This window comes from Epinephelus fuscoguttatus, linkage group LG20 (assembly GCF_011397635.1).
Source record: "Epinephelus fuscoguttatus linkage group LG20, E.fuscoguttatus.final_Chr_v1".
In the NCBI taxonomy this organism is placed as follows: Eukaryota; Metazoa; Chordata; class Actinopteri; order Perciformes; family Serranidae; genus Epinephelus; species Epinephelus fuscoguttatus.
Window position 1 is genome coordinate 27,668,091 of NC_064771.1, and position 16,791 is coordinate 27,684,881.

The following is a 16,791-nucleotide window of genomic DNA, read 5'->3' on the forward strand; positions in this document are numbered from 1 at the left end:
GTATTACATTTTCAGATGTTATTGTTTTTAGGAAGTTTTTACATTTAGGGCTGCAGCTATCAATTCTTTTAGTAATCGGGTATTCTGGTGATTAATCCAGTAACAGGATAACAAATACTGCGTGTTTTTGTTAAATTACTTTAGCTTTATTTAAGGGTAATGGTAATATAAAAGAGTAAATAATACAAGTCTCTGAAATGAGATAAATGAGCAAGACATTTGTTTCCTTTTTTGAAAATTCAACATTTTTATTGCTTTAATTGCAAAAAAAAAACCCACTTGCAGTGTGACCTTTAACAGCTGTGACAGATCAAATGATGCATCTGCTGTCTGTAAACTCAGCTGCTTCCTCAGTTAAACATGGTGGAACCCTTTGCACAAAGCTGTCCAAAGTACCACTCTGCAACTTTCTAAAAAAACAAACAAACAAAAAAGATTATAATACATTTTTATTGATATTTATTACTTGGCCTTTATAAATATCATACTTTAAGTTCCTGTGATTGTCTAGTTTCGACTCATTCACTGTGGTCAAGGGGGTTCCTCACACCTGCTGACCCTACTCACTGCAAATTAATATACCTGCTGTACTGGATTATATTATATTCCCTAGCAAAATCTGGCTAATACACGTGATACATCACCCTGTGACGTTAGCCACCGCATTGATTTCTCTTATAAATCAGCCATTATAAAGCAGCGATACGCGTACGTTCTTTACATGTGTTCTGAATCTCAGCCAGCAATCCCTGATGAAGGTTAAATGCAATTAAACGTGATGATAGTGTTCCCTTGTTGAGTCAGATCCGCTCTGTGAACTCGATGCATACACCGGAGGTTTTCTACTGAGATGTTGTAGCACTGAGGACGTGCTGTCGTGGTATGCTAACTACGTTTTGTTCTTTTCATTTTAACTTGTAATGATCCCACACTCTTGACACTTTTTGACGTGTCTCCTCTTTTTGTCTCTTGCTGTTTTCTTGTCCCTCTTCCTCCACTGTCTTGCAATCCGCGCTTCACATCCACGTTACAGCTGTGCAGGCGATCAACAGAGAAAGTAACATAAGTGCGTTGTGCAACAGAGACAACCATCCATGCGAAACACAGCCTGCTGTACAGTTGCACTGGATTTAACGACGCTTTTTAGTCATGGATTTAAGAATAAATAAAGTCACTCAAGGAATTGTTTCAGCCCGAGTTACATTATTGGATGCTACAAGGTCTATAACTCTGGATACTGTGTGGATTTGAATCTGGGCCACCTGGTGGAGCACAAGCATGTGAAAGCAGCTCAGCAGACATGGACGTTGAATCCACAGGATTTGGCCTGTCTGACGCCACGTCTGGTTCAAACTCATCAGAGAAAATGTCCCTGCTGTAAGGGAAGATCCCAGTGGACGTGAATCCAGCGTTGATATTCCGTGGCGTCATGGCTGACATGAAAGCCTCATTCACACATCCAGGGATTTGGTATATGCTGGCTGTTTTGCCTGGGTTAGATCTCAGCCAACCATCAAGAGCTCTGTTGTAATAGGTCTGAAATGGACCAAAAACACTCTTGTGCAGAGGCTGCAGGCGATGGGACGTGTGGGCTGGGGTTGAGAGCATAACAATACCCTTTCTTTTTGCTATATCCAGTGCCTTCTGTGAAAAGGCGACCTGATGTTCATCAAGGATTAGCAGCACGGGGTGGTCGGTGGAGCAGTTGGTGTACCGAACCAGACATTCAAGGAACTCTGCAAAGGTGTCTTCATTGATCCAGCCAGATGGGGTGGAGGCGCCAGTTGATCCTGGAGGTGCTCCTGTGATGAAGTGGTCATTGTATTCGACCCCTGGGAAGATAAACATGGGAGGGACTGCATTCCCAGTGGCATTGACTGCACAGACCACAGTCACATGCGATTCTCTTTCGGCAGGCGTGATAACGCCCACTTGTGTCTTTCCTCTTACTGCCACTGCCTGCTTTGAGGTCTGCTCTGGTGTGACACCTGTTACGGCGACATTATAGATCATGTTTGGAGGGAATCTGTACCTGTAAAACAAAGACATGAAAGAGTCATGATGAGAATCAGAAATGTTACACCTTATTGAAAAAAGCTGTTGCCTGTAAACCTCAAGTTCATTTCACAACTATAAGACGTCCTCTGTGTTGTTTCCATGAATTTGGCAGCACATCCAACCGGCCTCACAACCATCCACGTTGGTTAAGATGACGAGCTGTGCAGGGCTAGTGTGGGTTCACATGGTCTGCGGTTGTGAGGCCGGTTGGATGTACTGGAAAATTCACGGAAACGACACAGAACATGTCTTACGGTTGTGAAATGAACATAACTTCACAGGCAGCAGCAGCTCTAGTGGACATTCCTGCAGTCAGCATGCCAATGGCACACCTCCTCAAAACTTGAAACATCTGTGGCGTTGTGTGATGTCATAAATCTGCACATTTTTGGGCAGCCTTTTATTGTGACCATCCCAAGGTGCACCTGCGTAGAATAATGCTGTTTAATCAGCATCTTGATACACCACACCTGTCAGGTTTAAGGATTGTCTTGGAAAAGGAGATTTTAACTAAGTTGTTACTAAAATCTTAAAAAGAAGTATGTATCTGTTGGGTGTCTGAAAATGCCTTAGATCTTTAACCTGAACCTGTTACAAATGCAAAAAAATGTGTAGTCTTTAAATTCTTGTTTTGTATATTTGACATTAATATTAGTGATTAATGTAGTCATAAATAAATGAGTTCTGTTACCTGTCCATCGCTTCAGACAGATTGTCAAAGAACTCCCCAACTGTGGTTTTATTGAATGCTGTAGCTCTTTCCAAAGATGCTGCTTCAGTCATACAGCAGGAGAGATAGTGGCAGGCCATCAAATTCTTGGACCAATCTTGATCTAAAAGAAAATAAGATAAGGTAAGGTAAGCTACGATTAGTTAACATATAATAAGATAAGATACCATATGAGAGCAAAGAGCAACGCGGGTCACAAAGCCCTCTTGATTTTAAGGGATGTAATTTTAATGTAATCTGTCAAAATTTTATTCCTTTTTGTGTCAGAAACAAACAAATTTAAGGTTTATATATTCAGTTCAATCAAACTCAAGTTTGTTTGCCCACTAAGTGCAGTTTGTTTGGGCAGGTGTGAACACAGCAATCACACTCAGGTATGCACCAAAACAACCAGACCATGAGCTTCTAGAAGAGGTGGTCTCGGTCAGGTTACAAACAAATTCTGGTACGTGTTGCGACCTGGATGTGAACCAACTGCAGTCACATGACACATTGTTTGGGTTAAACATGAGCATGTTACAGTCCTGGAGGATTATTAATGTGCACCTCCTCCTGTACTGCCTTAATATGCACATTCAGCACATCCAATGCATCAAAACATTGTTTTCTAGTTGGAGCCGCGCCTCGTTTTCAAACTGTATGGTTTGACTAAAATGAACAATGACAGCAATATAGTCCACGATGAGCAGCGCTAAAATCAACCTGCGTAGTTGTCCCTCCATTGTGACATTAGAAAGTGTCACATTTATCTTGCAAGTGTACTCTTCTTCAATGTTTGCTTTACTTCCTGGATTTTACCCACATGGAAATTCTGACCAATCAAGAGCAGCTTTCTCACACAAGGCATTTGATCTGGTCCGCTTGTAAATGCTGCTGTGAGAACATGAACCAACTCTAGGCAATTACACAACTTTGAAACAAAATTAGTCCCTGATTCAGACCAAAGCAAGACAACTCTAGGTCTGAAAGCACCCTGAGAATGGCCTCAAAACCCGGCACTGTATCCAGTTCTCGTCATCAGATCAGATATGATGGGTGCTTCCTGAATTAATGGTGACATGACAACAGATGTGCACAGTTGCCTAAAAACAGGGGGTGGGTCAACTTATCCCACTCTGTCCTTTATCAAATTGCTAAGTGCAATAGGTAATGGGCTGTAAGAAGTACTCACTCTGGGGCTGCAGAGCACCACAGCTGTCTGCAAACACATGGTTCAGTGCCTGTTTTGAGGAAACGACAGACCCTGCAAAAGAAGGAAAAAAATCAGCAGAGCCCAAACCCCAGTTTCAGCTACTCCCATGTTTAATGTATCTACCTTGGACTGTGCCGATGATGAAGACGCTACCACCAATATTATTACCACTCATGATGGGAGCGACCAAATTGCTTCCATTCCGAGCGCTGTAGCTGGGTTTGAATTGATGCAACGAAGCCTGAATAGTGGAAACTGACTCTGAATAAAAAATAAACAAATAAAAAAAGAGTTTGTTAGAAAAATACAGTGTAGTGACTGATCACTGGACCAAAATGATTGTGTCTTGTGTCTAAGCTAAATGCTAGCGTCAGCATGCAAACACATTCATGATAGTTTGGATTTTTCTTCATGTGGGGTTGTATGAGGTACTTATCCACGGTCAGTGTGTTACATACTGTAGATGTCAGTCGGCATGCACACAGGGGTGCCGCCATGGAAGCTAAGCAACGTATTGCTGCAGACGCGGTTCAGCAACAAAACATATTTAAGCCACCTAAAATAATAAATATCAGTGTACACTGTTTAGAGTATTTTCACCACTTTACCTTGCTGACAGCGACTTATGTCGGGAATCCCTTTTACTGCTCTCCTTAAAGCCAGACTCCATTGAGAAAAACAGCGATTTAACATTGCTGAACACAGAAGCTGCTGGTGTACCGCTGCCTCGATAGGTTATTTTCTTTGTGTCATTGTTTGACTTTTGGTGTTCAATGGGGATAATTTGGATTCACCAAAGTCATCCAATAACACAAACTAACTAAATGATCAATGCAGCGGTAGACCAGCAGCCTGTGTTCAGCGATGTTAAATTACTGTTTTTGTCTATGGAGTTTGGTGGCTTTGAGCATAGATGGGGAACTGAAGCCATGAACAGCTTCCCATTGTAACAGGCTGTCTGCGTCAAAGTAAAGCAGCGAAAATATTCTTCATAGTGTACACGAAAAATGATGTTGATTTTTTTAGGTGGCGAAAATGAGTTTTGCTGCTGTCCCCAACCACAGTAGTAAATGGTGTCCCAACCGACTATGGATACGTACCGCTTACAACCCCACTTTGAAAAATCTGAACTATCGCTTTAGCCTGCTGATGTTTAGCAGATAAAATCTTACATACATTGTGAAATATTAAGATCCACAACACTACTAGTAATGTAGATAAGCAGTCAAATCAATAACGAATGTGACCTCACCTGTTATGAGGGGTCCTTCTCCTTTTCTTTTTCTATAGTTTTCACACAACCTCTTCAGAGCGGAATTAACCTGAGGTTCAGTGTGTGTCTCTTTCCAACAGCTTGGGCATGTCCAAGTGAGTTCCCTCCTCTCGTCTTTGTGCATGCAGCTCTTACAGACGCTGTCGCCACACTGCAGCATCACAGGCTCCGTGAAAATATCACGACAAACTGGACAAGACAGATCCTTAACGATCCAATGTGCATCCACTTTTGAGACGCGTTTGGCTGCAAATTTAAATAAACGCGTTAGAAATCAGACATTATTGAGAAATATGATAATTTAGTCACATATTTGTAAATGAAGATTATATTTGTTATGCTCTACCAAAACATTAATTCCCCTCTGTCTTTGTAAAGTTTAGAGAAACAGAGTGTGACACCTCAATAGTAATGGTCACAACACAATAAAATGTATAAACAGATATACGTGTTCTCTACATGTTTATTATCCATTAAAATAAAGCTAGCCCTACTCAGAGATTACCAAGCATACTAAGACATATTACCTTGAGTTAACCTTATTGCAAGGTCATTACGATGTATCTTTACGAGAATGTCCATCGTGGTCTCCACAGCACCGTCTCCCCCGAAAGCCTGCACCATTCTATCCACAGTTTTCATTCTGGAAGCGCCCTCCAGGTGGGACATCGGTATGCGTCGATGTCCCTCTTGGTTATAATGGATCAAGTACCACTGAAATGTCTCCATCTCATACTGTGTCAGGTCATCCAGGTGATTCAGGAGTTTGATTTTCTCAGCCATTTTGGAATTTCAGCAGGTTCACAGGATTTCAAACGATCAATCAAACTTCACCAGAGCTGTGAACTCACTGTGACAGACAATGAACAAGAAGTTAGAATTAATTATTGGATCAAATGAAATGAGCATCAAAAGCCTCACTGCACACATACGGAGCTGATTACATTTGGAGTAGTTAACACAGCTTTATTCTAAACAGAATATATTCTTTAGGTGTGAAAACTGTTTGAAAATCATGTCAGTCAATTTCATTCAAATGTAAGTTTATTTACTGTTTCTAAAAGTATATTGATTTGTGAAAATTTAGAGTTTCAGGGGTGAGTTTTGCCTTTAAAACACGTCTTTACGTACTGATCTGACTGGAGACAAAAACATAAAGGATACAAAAATCCATCCAAACAACAGATCCTAACGTCACTGAGCATTTTTGTTAACGTTCTGTTCATGACTCGTCGTCTCTAAATACCATCATGTATAACTACTCCACATAAAGAAACAGTGCAAATAAACTCTTCTAGTGTGGGAGTCATTTCAAGGTCCAGTGCGTAAATCCAGTAAGTAAATTTAAAACACCGGAAACATGGATGAGATTTTCACGGTACAATAAATAATAATAATAATAATAATAATAATAATAAATTTTATTTATAGGCGCCTTTCACGAAACTCAATAATAATAAATGTAATAAATACTAAATGTATCATAATAATACATTAATAATAATAATAAACAAAGATTAAAAAGGCCAACGAGATGATGAATGACGTCCTTCCTGGTTGAAACAGCTGACGTCACTATGACAACCATGACACATCTGGCTGAAATACGACATGTATACAAAGTTGAACAACATATATACACAACACATGTGTTTATATGTATTTATAACTATGTCTAAACGTGTTGTCTCCTGACGATATGACTGGTCTCTTACCTCCTGGAAGCCAACCCGTCGTCTCGGTGGTCTTGAGTGCAGAAACTTAACTGCTATTTCCGGTGTTCACTTGTGTCAGTTTACTCTTTATCTACCAGCAGGTGAGCTGCACCTGACAATAAATCAAAATAAATAAAATGTAGGCTAAACAGAGAACCGTACAGGAAATGTTACAGAGCAAATAAAAGCAACAGAGCTCGAGTAACGTTAGAGCCACAGTCACGTCTATCTGTAGTCAATAAACTAAACTGTTAGCTGGTGCTGATCGTGTTTAATAAAGAAAACCACCGTTATTTCGGCTAAAGACAATACTTTTAACAAATATTTACCGGTTAGGAGTTGTTCTTACTTCCTCATGTCCGTGTGTTCATCCAAAAAACAGATTTCACATCTACGTTTCCCTCACTAGCGTCTCCTCCTGAGAGAGACCAAAGAGTATGAGACGGACCCAACTTCAGACAAGATGGTGGACAAGGGATGAGAAATATATCTACAGTCCCTACCGGAAGTCGCAGCGGAGGTTGGTCTGTTCGAAGAAGAAGAAGAAGAAGAAGAAGAAGAAGGTCGAAAAGTCTTTTCCTAACCACTTTTCCTTGTCCTCGATGGCGTCACGAGGCCAAGGGGAGATGTGAAGGAGAATTCATGAGGACTTAGGAAAAGACAACTGCGGTGCTGAGAGAATCCAACTGCACTTACACTGGGCTACGTAATGATGCGACGGCGGATGTTATTGACGTGGGTCTGCTGTGGTGAAACTACAATTTTCTAAAGATGGACTACAAAAAGCGCATCTTAGATAATGCGCATGCTTAGATAACACGTTCTCATCGTGTTGTTTCATGCAGGATATATAAACGCGGACAACACGGTGAAAGACATTATTTAATTACTAAGGTCGGAACTGAATTAAAAAAAAGGAATATATGCTACCAGCCACAAACTGAAACAAAATTGTATCCCAAGTAGTGAAATTAGTTAATGATATTACTAAAGGCTGGGTTAGGGTTAAATGAATAAATGACTGATGCAAACTGAGCATAAGCATATGTGTTCAACTTATTTGTTTTATAACAGGATTAACAACAAATATAAAACGCATTAATTTGTTTGTCCGTGTGAATAAAAAATAACGGAACTCCACGTGCTTTTTCCATATTCTTCTTCAAATGGGCAATTGGAGTAGAAATTAGACCACAACCAGTAACCAACTTGTGTTTGGCCTTTACTGTTGTATCAATATTATGTGCCCCTACTGCATAGATAGACAGATAAATAATAAATAATAATATTAATAACAAAAGTAAAAAATAATCGTTTGGATAGGTGGTTAATAGGAGTTTGTTACTGCACACTGAATGTTATATGTACATCTATAATGATAAAGATACAGATCCAGTTCTCAGTAGCAGAGCAGTGTTTTCTCTCTGTCTAACAATCACGTGAACAACAACCTGCGTACTGTATTTATAATCTGTCCTGTGTCCTGCTCAGAGTCACACTGTGTGTTTATATGATTTATTCATTATTTGCATCTGTATTTGTTGATAATGTGACTGTGAGTTCATCATTTAATGACCCAGAATATGATCACGGTGTCTTTGAACACTGGAAATAATTTATTAGGCCAAATGTTTCAGGGAGAATTAAAATTCTGTAACTCATCAACCCGACGCTCAGGAATGATCAGCCTCAGTGTGACTGAATGGAAAAGAGTCAGTGATGGTAAAGTGTTTCTGTCTGACAGACAGGCTCTCTGACAGACAGCCTCTCTGACAGACTGCCTCTCTGACAGACTGACTCTGATAGACAGCCTCTCTGACAGACTGACTCTCATAGACAGCCTCTCTGACAGACTGACTCTCTGACAGACTGACTCTCTGACAGCCTCTCTGACAGACTGACTCTCTGACAGACAGACTCTCTGACAGGCTGACTCTCTGACAGACTGACTCTCTGACAGACAGACTCTCTGACAGGCAGACTCTCTGACAGACAGACTCTCTGACAGACTGACTCTCTGACAGACAGACTCTCTGACAGACTGACTCTCTGACAGGCAGACTCTCTGACAGACAGACTCTTTGATAGACAGCCTTTCTGACAGACAGCCTCTCTGACAGACAGCCTGTCTGATAGACTGACTCTCTGACAGATAGCCTCTCTGATAGACTGACTCTTTGATAGACAGCCTTTCTGACAGACTGACTCTCTGACAGATAGCCTCTCTGATAGACTGACTCTTTGATAGACAGCCTTTCTGACAGACTGACTCTCTGACAGACAGCCTGTCTGATAGACTGACTCTTTGATAGACTGACTTTCTGACAGACAGCCTCTCTGACAGACTGACTCTTTGATAGACTGACTTTCTGACAGACAGCCTCTCTGACAGACTGACTCTTTGATTGTATCCATAATAAAAGTTGATGAGGGAAATAACAGATCGAACTCCAGTGATGTTGGGATGTATCAGATCAGTCCAATCAATAACTGATATCCAATCAGGGAGGTGTGTCGGTCAGTAAAAGACTTCTGCGAAGGCTGCACTCAAGTATCCACGCTTCCCTTTCCTCTGAAAGCCTCCTCTCTCCTCTCTCCTCGACTCCTCTGAGTGCAATTAACGAAATTAAACGTCCTACAAGATGGTGGGTATCGATCGCTTTCCGGGTCAAGTGATCGAGGACACAGGACGGAGGAGTCGAGGAGAGATATTGCGATGAACCCCGTGTTCTGTTGCTGCTGAAGGACTGTAAATACTTTCACTTCCGTTGTTCAGCACTCGACTATCTTCTAGTGGTGAAAGCTGTGTATTGCATTACATCACTCCAACACTAGTGCCAGTCTGATGATGATTATGGTAACAGCAATGTCCTCCTGAGACCCTACCTTTTCTTTGGTATGGCTTTATTTCCCCCAACAGTATCTTTATTGATTTTAACAACAATAAACAAAGACATAGACGTACACACAAATAGAATGTGAACATATACATCGTAAAAAGAAAAAGAGAGATTGACTACCTCTGATAGCGTGTGTAATTTTTTTCCAAGGGCAGAGTTGTTGATAGTTCAGAGATCCATCTACCCTTACTCAACCTACCGACTTTCTTCCATGACTGAGCAATAACTCTGTTAGCAAGCAACAGGCCCATTTCAAAAGAAATTTGTATTCTCCTGCTGATGATATGATTGGGTGGATACAAACCTAGTATAAAAAGCTTTGGGTGTAGAGGTATCTGTATGGATAATATATCCCGGATGGTGTCGCTCACTGCTTCCCAGAACCTTTTTTATTTGAGTACACTGCCAAAAACAGAGGAAACGTGTACCTTTTTCCTTTCCACATTTGACACATAAATCAGGTATGATACTATTGTATTTATTGAGCTTTTCTGGAGTTATGTAGGTTCACATCAGCCAGTTATACTGCAGTAATTTAAGTTTGTGATTATGCTTTAGTAGATGCCCTCTCCCAGTCCTCACTTTCGATGTTTTCACGAAAGTCTTCTCTCCATGGCTCTAGTTTCTTCATAGATGATTCTGAGGACTGGCCTCCCAAAAGGTCATATATATTGGAGATTATGCCCCTCGAACAATCCTCTACCATCACCTTTTCTACTGTTGACAGAACACTCTGTATGAATTTCCCTTGCTTCATACTCCAAGCTAGGAATGTCCTTTTTGTCTGTCACACCTAATTGGCCTGTGTGAAATGCTGCAATAATAAAGTCCCAATATCTTTAAACGAGTACTTCCTAATCAACGACGTCTTATCTTGTTACTGTTGCTAAAATTGGTCAGATTTATCAAACTGCTCAACCATAAAATGTGATCAGGTTTTGGACCTTGTCTACTTTTGTGACGCGATCAGCTGCAAACTGACTTGGCTGCCATCTTGTTTTTTACATGTACTAGTGTATTGTGCTTTTGCTACCACAAGATGGCACAAAGAAGTGTCCACAAATGAGGACAACAGGTCTAAATTGAGCACAATGGAGTATAAGGTGCAGCAAACCCAAAATGTGATATCCTCATATGAGGACGAGGGGTCTCAGGAGGATATTGGAGTGAAGGAGAGCTAAAAAAGAAAAAAGAAGAATTCTTTTGAATTACAAAGCAATCAGAATCTCTAAAGAAAAACATCTTTCTAAGCCAGGAGACATGGGTGGTTTCACCCTGCCAAAACCACCTTTTACTCTTGTGTGAACTGCTCATCATCAAAACATCTTTCAACAGTCATTCCTACATTAAAGGAAAGAGTGAGACCTTGGCTTGAAATGGGTATCCCTTTCATTTTTACAACTTATTGTAACAAAGAGCAGCTACAGTAGGCAGACCAGAGCAGTTTAAATAGGGCGCTCTGAATGAGATTCGCCAGTTGGTTGCATAGAAAGGAATCATGTGATCTATCAGCTGACTCCCTTCCATCAGTCAGCTGCTCCTTCAGTTAATTGGGCTGTTTGAGATCAGCTGGGATTTTTTTTTCATCTTCAACTTTAAACCTAAAACTTTCAAGCATCAAAGTGTAAGTTTTCTAATAACTCATTTATGGTGGAGGGAAGGTCATGCATTTGCTGCCAGTCACTCAGGGAGGCTCAAGGAAAACTAGTCAAAGCTCTGGAGAAGGTCAGAGTAAAACAAATTCAGTCACAGCCCTGCCAAAGTAAAAGTAATTTGGTTCTTAATTATTGGATTAAAGTTATTGATGCACTGATGTGTCCATGGTAAAAGCTCATTTTAGTTAGTTTATATACTGCTGAAGTCGCTCGTGAATGTACTCCAGGGATCAATAAAGTTTCATCCAAATTTTATTTATTTATTTATTTTGCACACATAAGAGATTTAAAAGAAAACCAAATTACAGGATAAAAATAAATGTGTCAGGAGAGGTCAAGAAGCCAACAGGCTTATACGAGGGACCTCACCTTTCTCAAAACTCAAAGAAACCAACAATTTACAATACAAAAAAGAAAAGAAAAAGAAAAGAAAGGAAAAAGAGAAGAAAAGAGAACAGAACAGACTATACAAAAAAAGACAATTAAAACATCAAAAGCAAATATCTACACAAATATCTAATTGAAAAACTATTTGAGATCACAAAAACCAAATAGAATTGACAAAAAAGGGCAAAAAGGGTATATACAACATACATAAATGCAGTGTAGTTAGGCATACACAATTAAACTTCATGAATTAGGTGAAATGACAATTTCCTTTTAAAATTTTTTAAAGATGATGAGCTCATAACAATATGTCTTTTAGCATTCCATATTTGCACACCACGATATCTGAGGCAAAACTGGCCGTGTTTAATTTTATAAAAAGGAAGATGAAGATAGTCAACCTGTCTAGTAGTATAAGAATGAAATTGGGAATTTAACATGAAATTTTTTTTTAAAAGAAGATGGTAAAGAACAGGGTGAAAACATGTATTTATATATAAAACACATACCTGATGAATATTGATGTTGTACATAGGCAGGATATTCAGTTTTTTGAAGAGAGGGGCAGAGGGATCTGTTGTGTTAGAAAGAGTTGCCAATCGTACAAAACACTTCTGCAGCAAGTAAAGTTTATGAAGGTTGGAGGGGTAAGTGTTCGCCCAAACAATATTACCATAAATTAAATAAGGATAAATCATGGTATAATATAAGGTCCGTAAACAAGATACATTTATAAACCATTTTTGTATGAATGAAATTAATGTTTTTTCCAATTCAAATTCTCATCCACTTGGATCCCCAAGAATTGAATGTAAGAGACTTGTGAAATTTTATTTCCCTCTATTGAAACTCCAGCATGATGCCTCTGATATTTCTTACCTCTACCTACAAAGATTATAAAAGTGGACTTTTTGACATTTAATGAGAGCTTATTCATTTTAAACCATCTTGCAACTCTCGCCAATTCTTCATTTGAAATCTGTAATCAATTCCAAATCTGTAATCATACATCATATTTTATTTGTTCCTTATATTTTATATCAATTCACTAACAAAAACCACCCCAATACAGATACAGATCAAAATTGTTTATGCATATGATAGATTGAGGGTCAAAGGGTTACAAAATGGAAGGATTGTGGTATGAAGGGATGAGGGTTTGCGGGATGGAGAGCTGAGGGTTTAGGGTTGTAGTATGAAGGGATGAGGGTTGTGGGATAGAGAGCCGAGGGTTAGGGGTTTGTGGTATGAAGGGATGAGGGTTGTGGAATGAAGAGCTGAGGGTTGGAGGTTGTGGTATGAAGGGATGAGGGTTGGAGGTTGTGGTATGAAGGGATGAGGGTTGTGGAATGAAGAGCTGAGGGTTGGAGGTTGTGGTATGAAGGGATGACGGTTGTGGGATGAAAAGCTGAGGGTTGGGGGTTGTGGGATGAAGAGCTGAGGGTTGGGGGTTGTGGGATGAAAAGCTGAGGGTTGGGGTTGTGGTATGGGAAGTTGAGACAGAGTGGGTGAGTCTTCCATTTGCCTGCTCGAATGTGGATGAAGCCCCCTGGTGGTTGCTGCTTTCTGTAGGGGGAGAAGGAAGAGGTCAGAGATACAGATCAGGTGTGCTTAAATACATTTTGTGCGGAAATAGGATGTGATAGAGGCGTGGTCTTTGTTTCCAGACTTAGTTATAAAACTTCATTTATTGAAGTCTGCAAAGTAACTAAAGTTACCACATAAATACAGTGAAGTAAAAGTACCATATTTGCCTCTAAGGTGTAGTGAGGGTATAAAGTAGCATCAAATTAGTCCAGTCAATCTGTGTTTTGACCCAGGGAAAGTTCCAGTAGCAGTCATTCAAGGTTTTATGTGATCCAAGGTTTTATGAGACACCCAAATAACATATTAAACATATTAACAATATACCAAAATATACTTAGTGGATCAAGGTTAATTCAGAGGTCAAAATTTAGGGCCTTTGTATCACAGCATCACACTAAGGAGTGCTTATCTCTGCTTCTGAACTTGCTATTTTCATATAATTTATGTCTATACATTGTTTTTTAAGGATGTTCTTTTACATACAATCCTCTTGTATGACCTGTTCTGAATGTATATGTGCACTTTGAGGGTACCTTACATCAAAATGACCTTTTTTGAATCCTAAGCAGAGCTGTACATATAGCAAAAATTATTATCACAATTTGATTTATTTATTTTTTAAATTGTGAGCATTTATACTTGTGCAGTGGTGTCTGTGTCACTCTGCAGTTAGTTGATTCAAGTTGAATCAACTAACTGCAGTTGATTCAAAACACACATTAAACACACATTAAATATGGCTTAATAGAGACAATGTCAAACACAAGTACACAAATGACATATATTTAGATTGCTTCTCCCTGATTTCTCTATTTGACCACAGTGATTTCTTCATCTAAATCATCAACGTGTCTCTTAAACCCCATCCCAACTAAGCTACTTAAGGAAGTCTTACCTTTAGTTAACACTTACACATTAGACATGATCAATATATCCTTATTAACAGGCTATGTACCACAGTCCTTTAAGGTTGCTGTAATTAAGCCTCTCCTAAAAAAGCCCACCCTGGGGCATCAGTAACGTAGTGGATAGTGCCAGTGCCCCATGTACAGAGGCGATGCTTCACTGCAGCGGTCGCAGGTTCAACTCCAGCTTGCAACCATTTCTGCACATCACCCCCCGCTCTCTCCCTCACCCCCTTTCACTCTGTCCTGTACAATAAAGGCAAAAAAGCCCAAAAAATAATCTTTAAAAAAAAAAAAAAGCCCACCCTGGATCCAGAGGTGTTAGCCAACTATAGACCAATATCTAATCTTCCCTTTCTGTCAAAGATCCTTGAGAAAGTAGTCGCAGACCAGCTGTGTGATTTTCTCCATGATAATAATTTATTTGAGGAATTTCAGTCAGGATTTAGAGTGCATCATAGTACTGAGACAGCACTAGTTAAAATTACAAATGACCTTCTCATTGCTTCAGACAAAGGACTCGTCTCTGTACTTGTTTTATTAGATCTTAGTGCGGCGTTTGACACAATTGACCATCACATTCTGCTACAGAGACTGGAACACTTAATTGGCCTAAAAGGTTCTGCACTAAGCTGGTTTAAATCTTATTTATCTGATTGTTTTCAGTTTGTTGACGTTCATAATGAATCATCCTTACGTACTAAAGTTTGTTTTGGAGTTCCACAAGGTTCTGTGCTCGGACCAATCCTATTTACTCTATATATGCTTCCTTTAGGTAACATCATTAGAAATCACTCTGTAAATTTCCATTGTTATGCAGATGATTCTCAGTTGTATTCATCGATGAAGCCAGAAGAAACTGATCAATTAACTAAACTTCAAAAATGCCTTCAAGACATAAAAACCTGGATTAGCACCAATTTCCTGATGTTAAATTCAGACAAAACTGAAGTTATTGTACTTGGCCCCAAACAACTCAGAGACTCTTTATCTGATGACATAGTTTCTCTAGATGGCATTGCTCTGGCCTCTAGCACTACCGTAAGAAACCTCGGAGTGATATTTGATCAAGATTTGTCTTTTAATTCTCATTTAAAACAAACCTCACAGACTGCATTTTTTCATCTGTGTAATATTGCGAAAATTAGGCCTACCCTGACCCGAAAAGATGCAGAAAAATTGGTCCACGCTTTTGTTACCTCAAGGCTGGATTACTGTAACTCTCTATTATCAGGTAGCTCTATTAAGTCTTTAAAAACTCCAGCTAATTCAGAATGCAGCAGCACGTGTACTAACAGGAACTAAGAGGCGAGAACACATTTCTCCTGTTGTAGCTTCTCTGCACTGGCTCCCTGTAAAATCCAGAACTGAATTTAAAATCCTACTGTTAACTTATAAAGCTCTAAATAGTCAAGCTCCGTCATATCTTAGAGAGCTCATAGTGTCATATTATCCCACCAGAACACTGCGCTCTGAGAACGCAGGGTTACTCATGGTCCCTAAAGTCTCCAAAAGTAGATCAGGAGCCAGAGCCTTCAGCTATCAGGCTCCTCTCCTGTGGAATCATCTTCCTGTTGCGGTCCGGGAGGCAGACACCGTCTCCACATTTAAGACTAGACTTAAGACTTTCCTCTTTGATAAAGCTTATAGTTAGGGCTAGCTCAGGCTTGGTCCTGCCTGATGCTTCCTGCTGCTGTTATCATTAGTCATACTTCTACTGTTATTATACACATATGATTATTGTCACAAACTATCAGATATTAATATATACTTTCAACATATTGTACCACAGTAACCAGAACTATAATTATAATATTATTACTTTCATTAATGTTGTTGTAAGCTACTGTCATTACCGTCTGTCTCTCTCTGTCTCATTGTGTCATATGGATTACTGTTAATTTATTATGCTGATCTGTTCTGTACGACATCTATTGCACGTCTGTCCTGGAAGAGGGATCCCTCCTCAGTTGCTCTTCCTGAGGTTTCTACTGTTTTTTCCCCTGTTAAAGGGTTTTTTGGGGAGTTTTTCCTTATCCGCTGTGAGGGTCCAAAGGACAGAGGGATGTTGTATGCTGTAAAGCCCTGTGAGGCAAATTGTGATTTGTGATATTGGGCTTTATAAATAAAATTGAATTGAATTGAAATCAGCTTCACTATAACTCGCAGCATTCACAGACAAGCACTTGTCTTTATCTGGACACATTTTCCCCACAAATACAACATGCTAACATTATTAGCACAAGCCTATGGCATTTTACACTGTATAAATTAGCTTAGCGGCCAGTGAACCTTTACACTTCTCATATGAAACCAGGGACAACAGCAACATTTAACAAAGGTGACGTTACATAATTTGGCTCCATTATAACTCACAAGGTTCGCTGAC

At 39.7% G+C, this 16,791-nt stretch overlaps 2 protein-coding genes across 11 annotated transcripts in view; both read right to left on the minus strand.

Annotated features, from left to right (window-relative positions):
- Positions 1-286: 286 nt before the first annotated feature.
- On the minus strand, positions 287-7,677 carry LOC125881103 (uncharacterized). Of its 3 annotated transcripts, none has more exons than XM_049564097.1 (9): positions 7,472-7,677; positions 7,318-7,386; positions 6,969-7,080; positions 5,781-6,103; positions 5,233-5,499; positions 4,104-4,241; positions 3,960-4,031; positions 2,750-2,891; positions 287-2,032 (listed from the first exon to the last, which is right to left on the minus strand). In XM_049564097.1, exons 4-9 carry the CDS (start codon positions 6,034-6,036, stop codon positions 1,204-1,206), a joined length of 1,704 nt encoding a protein of 567 aa, XP_049420054.1. In that variant the 5' UTR covers positions 6,037-6,103; positions 6,969-7,080; positions 7,318-7,386; positions 7,472-7,677; the 3' UTR covers positions 287-1,203. The 3 variants fall into 3 exon arrangements, with proteins under 3 accessions (XP_049420054.1, XP_049420053.1, XP_049420055.1); XM_049564096.1 differs by having other exon boundaries at positions 7,298-7,386; XM_049564098.1 differs by lacking the exon at positions 7,472-7,677 and having other exon boundaries at positions 7,318-7,432.
- A 4,123-nt stretch (positions 7,678-11,800) lies between these two features.
- The window catches only part of LOC125881108 (E3 ubiquitin-protein ligase TRIM11-like), a 33,943-nt gene continuing 28,952 nt past the window's right edge, over positions 11,801-16,791 (minus strand). For all 8 annotated transcript variants that reach the window (XM_049564117.1, XM_049564114.1, XM_049564112.1 and 5 more), the window contains one exon: positions 11,801-13,476. In XM_049564117.1, the coding sequence (XP_049420074.1) occupies positions 13,093-13,476 (384 nt within the window). In that variant the 3' untranslated portion in view covers positions 11,801-13,092. The remainder of the gene's footprint in view (positions 13,477-16,791) is intronic.

Bases quoted from the DNA above. Each gene is read 5' to 3' on its own strand.
- LOC125881103 (XM_049564097.1), bottom strand. From the start codon at position 6,036: ATGGCTGAGAAAATCAAACTCCTGAATCACCTGGATGACCTGACACAG. The intron at 4,242-5,232 runs GTGAGGTCACAT...TTTTTTATTCAG, and splicing joins AGAAGGACCCCTCATAACAG to AGTCAGTTTCCACTATTCAG. The intron at 4,032-4,103 runs GTAGATACATTA...CTTCTTTTGCAG, and splicing joins CATCATCGGCACAGTCCAAG to GGTCTGTCGTTTCCTCAAAA.